General features: G+C 40.3%; 1 protein-coding gene across 2 annotated transcripts in view; it reads right to left on the bottom strand.

Moving 5' to 3' along the window:
• ITGBL1 (integrin, beta-like 1 (with EGF-like repeat domains)) overlaps positions 1-5,478 on the bottom strand; it is a 502,759-nt gene that overhangs the window by 221,872 nt on the left and 275,409 nt on the right. For both annotated transcript variants that reach the window (XM_006846667.1, XM_006846668.1), the window contains one exon: positions 1,116-1,262. In XM_006846667.1, coding sequence (XP_006846730.1) covers positions 1,116-1,262 — 147 coding nt within the window. The remainder of the gene's footprint in view (positions 1-1,115; positions 1,263-5,478) is intronic.

Raw genomic sequence — 5,478 nt, 5'->3', positions numbered from 1 at the left:
AAAAAAAAAAATCTGTCCACACAACGCTTGCACATGAATGTTCATAACAGCATAATTCATAATAGCTTAAAAAACAGAAGTGACACAAATGGCCATAAATTGATGACAAGATTAATAAACATGGTATTCAGTGGAAGGTAATTCGGAATATACAAACCCACGGAGACAGAAAATAGACTAGTCATTACCAGGAATTGGGGAAAGGGGAAGATCAGGAGTAACTGCTTAGAGGTGTAGGATTTCTTTTAGGAATGATGCAAATATTCTGGACTTATTTATGAAAGTTGCACAGTTCTATAACTATATTAAAAGTCACTGGATTGTACATTTCAAATGCTTAATTTTTATGCTATGTGAATTATATCTCAACTTAGGTAACATATTTTAAGAAAGAAAAGTAAAACAAAAAGTACAACTTTTTATTTAGCATTAAAGCAAAGGAAGACTCTCTTCCTCTTTAGAAAATAAAATCTGTAATAACTTCAACTACCAGTTTCACTGAAAGCATACTTCACATTAATTTTGCTATTTTCATCTGGGAAGTGAAATTGTATTTCTTATTTTTATAAATCAAAGACAATGGAATCAGTTTTCCTCTAGATGAACTCTTCTTCCTCCTCCAATTTGGACTTATCTGGTACCAAGACCACACTTGAGGCTACAAGCTTTCTAAACCAACAAAATCTTATTCTGAGTTATGACATTTTTTCAAAAGCCAAGAGTCTCCTATAAACAATGTTATTTGATGTCAGAAATGTCAGTGAACAATATGACAGTCCCATCCAGCAAGCTTTGAACACCCATCTAAACTGTTAACACATATATTCACACACACAAGGTTTTAAATTAAAATAGTAATAAACTAAGTGAATTATAAAAGACCTCAAAATTAAAAGATAGTGAGTTGACTGACTGAAAGGCAAAGAGACAAAGACAGGAAGAGAGCAAGTTTACCCATCTTCATATATTTTACTTATGGAAAGTGGACTTATTATTAATTTTGAAAATGCTAAATCAAGTATTTCAGTTCTTTTTTAAAATAAGATATACATGAATAGAGTTCATTTCATTCATAGGATGAGGGAGTGGAGACAAGACCTAGTGGCCTCACTTACCCCTTCCAGAGCAGGGCAGATTCGAGCTTCCCTGACACTTCTTGATGCTCTCCACGAGTGACAGTGGGCAGGAACGTGGGTGTTCGCATTTTTTCCCATACCAACCCACTTTGCAGTCACATCTTCCACAATTACACTGTCCGTGACCTTCATAAGAAGAGCAGTAAAAATATATATATAAAGATAATGATAATGAAGTCAGAGTTTGTTTTCATCATAACAGTGAATGTCACAAATGAGTAGGTTCTTAATTAACACAATATGAAGCACTAAGGAAAAATTACATTTTTTCTCACATTCCTAAAGACAGGCAGTCCTTAGGGTATGAACACAGTCTGTGTTCCTATGTGTTTAATAATTTTTAGGTAAGTCAGAACAGGTTCTTATTTGGTCTTACATTAGTGCAAGAAAAGGCAAGAAGCTTTTCAATGATAAAGCTGTATTTGCAGCAAATGAAGATGATTGTGATGAATAATTTATTGGTTTCAAAGCGAGGATAAATTTATATAACATTAAAGGGTAAGTAGGAGCTGTCCTTAAGTCAGGGGTTCATAAGCCAGGTGGTGGCTATGTGCCGTGGTGTTGGTTCCGACTCATAGTGACCCTGTACATGGTTTCCGAGGCTGTAAAACTTTACAGCAGAATGCCTCATCTTTCTCCCGTGGAACAGTCGGTAGTTTCAAACTGCTGACCTTGAGGTTTGCAGCCCAATTCGTAACTACTATACTACTAGACCTCCTTTCATAAGCCAGGGACTGCCTGCAAATGATTTCTATTGATTGATCATAAGGGTTAAAGAAAACCAAGTCCAGATAAAATATAATAAAAATTAGTAGAACTTGAATCCATCAAAATCCAGATGCATATAACTTTATTGGTCTTCTGGGGCTGAAAAAGATACTTGGCATTTGCTGGATTTGACAATTAATTCATGTTGAAGGAAGCCACAGGAAATAGAAAACAACTTGTTTTGGAAAAGAGATCCGTATCTTCTGAAATTTCACACATTTTATTTTCACTGACTTTTCATTACACATCATATACTCAACCTAAGGATTCTTAGCTTAAAATCTGTCATCTTTGTTTCATGCACAATCCTTGAAGGCCAATTTAATATACACAAAAGAATTCATGAAAATATTACATATCTTTAAACATGGACACAGAACCCATAAAGCATTGTGATGAGTCATGGTATGACACAGAAAAAACACATCTAGGTTTTCAATAAAACGAATAGTCTTACACTCTGCCTCTGCTACTTCCAGAGTTAGTCTGATCAAATGACCAGCTTTTCCAAGGTTTTCCTCATTTTTAAACAGGACAATAATAGGTGACCTTTCCATATTTATACTAAGGTACACATTAAGTATTCAAGTAGGACTATAAAGGAAAGCATGATAATTTCATCTGTGCTTTTCTTAACTAGCAATAATCATTTGGACTTTCAAATATGAGAATGTTGTTGTTAGGTGTTGTCCAGGCTGTTCTGACACATACAGACTGTATGCACAATAGAAGAAAGCACTATTTGGTTCTGTACTATCCTCAAAATTGTTACATTTGAGCCCTTTGTCAGTGCATCTGTCATTGTGTCAATCTCTCTCACTAGGGCTCTTCCTCTTTTTTGCTGTCCTTCCATTTTACCAAGCTTGATGTCCCTCTATGGACTTGTCCCTCCTAATAACATGTTCAAAGTATGAGAAATGAAATCTCACTACCTTAGCTTCTAAGTAGTATGCTGGCTGCACCCAAGACAGATTAGTTTATTCTGGCAGTCCATGGTACATTTAAAACAAAACAAAACAAACAAAAACTTCTGTAAATTGAGAAATACTTTAAGGGCAGAACATCAGTTTTACACTCAACCAATCTTAGTTTGTTTCATTGCAATGATTACAATCCCCTCCATGCACCATTGGTTACAGTGATTTGCCTCTATTCCCTCTCTCTTTTTTTTTTTTTACAGTACAGAAAATACACAGAAAAAATATATTTGTTTAAATGAACAAAGGGAACATTTTGCAAGCCAGCCTCCTTCCTGCCTGTACACAGCCTTTCTCTTTCCAAGTCCATGGTACTTTTAGTGTTATCGAACATCATAACGCAGACACATCAATTCTCTTAAGGTCTTCTTTAGTCACTGCCCAACTTTCACATGCAAATGAGAAAATTGAAAATACTGTGGCCTAAGTCAGGTGGACCTTAGTCCTAAAACTGATTTGCTCTTGAACACTTTAAAGAGGTCTTGGAGAGTTGATTTGCCTTATTCAATATGTTGTTTGATTTCTTGACAGCTGCTTCCATGAGCTTTGATTGTGAATTCAAGCAAAATCAAGTTTTAGATAACTTCAGTCTTGTCTCCATTTATCATGATGTTATTTATTAGTCCATTTGTGAGGATTTTTGTTTTCTTTGTTTTTGATTTCTACATTAAGGTGCAATCCATACTGAAGATTGTAGTCTTTGATATTCATCAGTTAAGTATTTCAAGTACTCTCTACTTCTAGGAAATAAGGTTATATCACAGGTTGTTAATGAGTCTTCCTCCAATCCTAATGCCACATTCTTCCAGCTTCTCAGATTATTTTCTCATCATACAGCTTGGATAAGTATGGTGAAAGGATACAATCTTGGCACACACTTTTCCTGATTTTAAACAAGTGCCCCTTTTTATGTTTCAACGCCTCTCTATGTTCCAATGCCTCTTGATCTACGTACAAGTTTCTCATGATTACAATGAAGTGTTCTGAAATACCCTTTATTCACAATATTATCCATAGTTTTTCATGATCCACACAGACAAAAGCCTTTGCATAGTCAAATAAACATCTTTCTGGGATTCTCTGCTTTCAGTGAAAGTCCATCTGGCATGAAGAATGATATCCCTAGTTCCATTTTCTCTTACTTTTTTGCTAATAAAAGTTATATATCAGAGATTATTGATTTTTATCACATTTTGCCATTTTCAGAGCTCACGTTCCTGTCCTTTTCCCCAATACTCATCTAATGTAAGGCAAAAGGAACAAACTGAGCTATGTTCTAAAAGCATCCATATGTAATAGTTCCAAAAACAAAAATCTCTAACTCTTAAAGTACAATCCAGGAATGACGTGGCACTTCCCTGACCAGGCAACCCAGGTAGGGAAGTCTCTGGGGGAAAAGGGTAGAATCGCACATACGCAACCTCTGTCTAGCAGACAGACAACCTTTGAACAAACATAAGATCTTATATTTCAACAGTCTGAACTCGTTTTTTTAAAAGATCAAATTGCTGACGAAGTACAGACATTTTAAGCTTTTGCCTGCCTGCACGCAACTCCCGCTTCCACGCCGGCACCAGCAATTGCCTCTGCCCCCTTCAGACACTAGAATGCAGGGCTGGAGCAACACCTCACTTAGAAGGCTGCATTTCCAGAGAAAAGGATAACAAAGCTGAACAAATAGAGAGGGATATTGGTGCAGATATCAGGAAAATTGGGGTACCCATGGTGCAGAGAGATTGAGAGAGGCATTCTTTACGTCATCAAATATGGACACTGCTTCCCTCCAGCCATTACCCCAGCCCTCTACAGCCCCAGCCTAGACCAGCCCTCTGCCAAGACATCGAGGCTCAGGAACGCCCAAGGCACAAGCCCGCCCACTGAGGCCAAGGCTCTCCCAAGGCCCAGATACTCCCACCGAGGCCAAGGCCTGCCCTGAGGCCCAACCTACCCACAGACTGGTCACAAAGGCCCAGGCCCAACCAAGGCCTAAATCACATACCTGCTGCAGCTGAGGTCCAGGGCCTCCAAGGGCCAACCCGCCACGCAGCCAGGTTGCTGAGGCCCAGTGCCCCTGAGACCCAACCCACCCAATCCTGGTTGCTGACATCAAGGCCCCCAGAGGTCCAACCCTCCTGCCCAAGGTCCAACCCTCCTGCAGCCCGGTCGCTGACGTCCAGGCCCCCAGAGGCCCAACCTGCCCGCCCCAAACCGCCCGCCTGAAGCCCAAACCTCCTGCAGCCCGGTCGCTGATGTCCAGGCCTCCAGAGGCCCAGCCCGCCAGCCCGAGGCCCAAACCGCCCGCCCGAGGCCCAACCCTCCTGCAGATCGGTCGCTGACGTCCAGGCCCCCACAGGCCCAACCTGCCCGCCTGAGGCCAAACCCTCCTACAGCCCAGTCGGTGACTCCCAGGGTCCCAGAGGCACAAACTGCCCACCCTAGGCTCAACCTGCCCGTCCAAGGCCCAAACGGCCCGCCGTGGAGGCCCAGGCCCAGGCCCAACTGAGGCTCAAAAAAGTTACTCTGAGTTAAGCAATAGGAAGCGTGAAAAGGGAAGACCACATCCTGATCACATCTTCCTGGAGGTAATCAGAAAACAT

This window comes from Chrysochloris asiatica, unplaced genomic scaffold (genome assembly GCF_000296735.1).
Source record: "Chrysochloris asiatica unplaced genomic scaffold, ChrAsi1.0 scaffold00029, whole genome shotgun sequence".
Classification (NCBI taxonomy): Eukaryota; Metazoa; Chordata; class Mammalia; order Afrosoricida; family Chrysochloridae; genus Chrysochloris; species Chrysochloris asiatica.
This window is presented reverse-complemented; position numbering and strand designations above follow the sequence as displayed.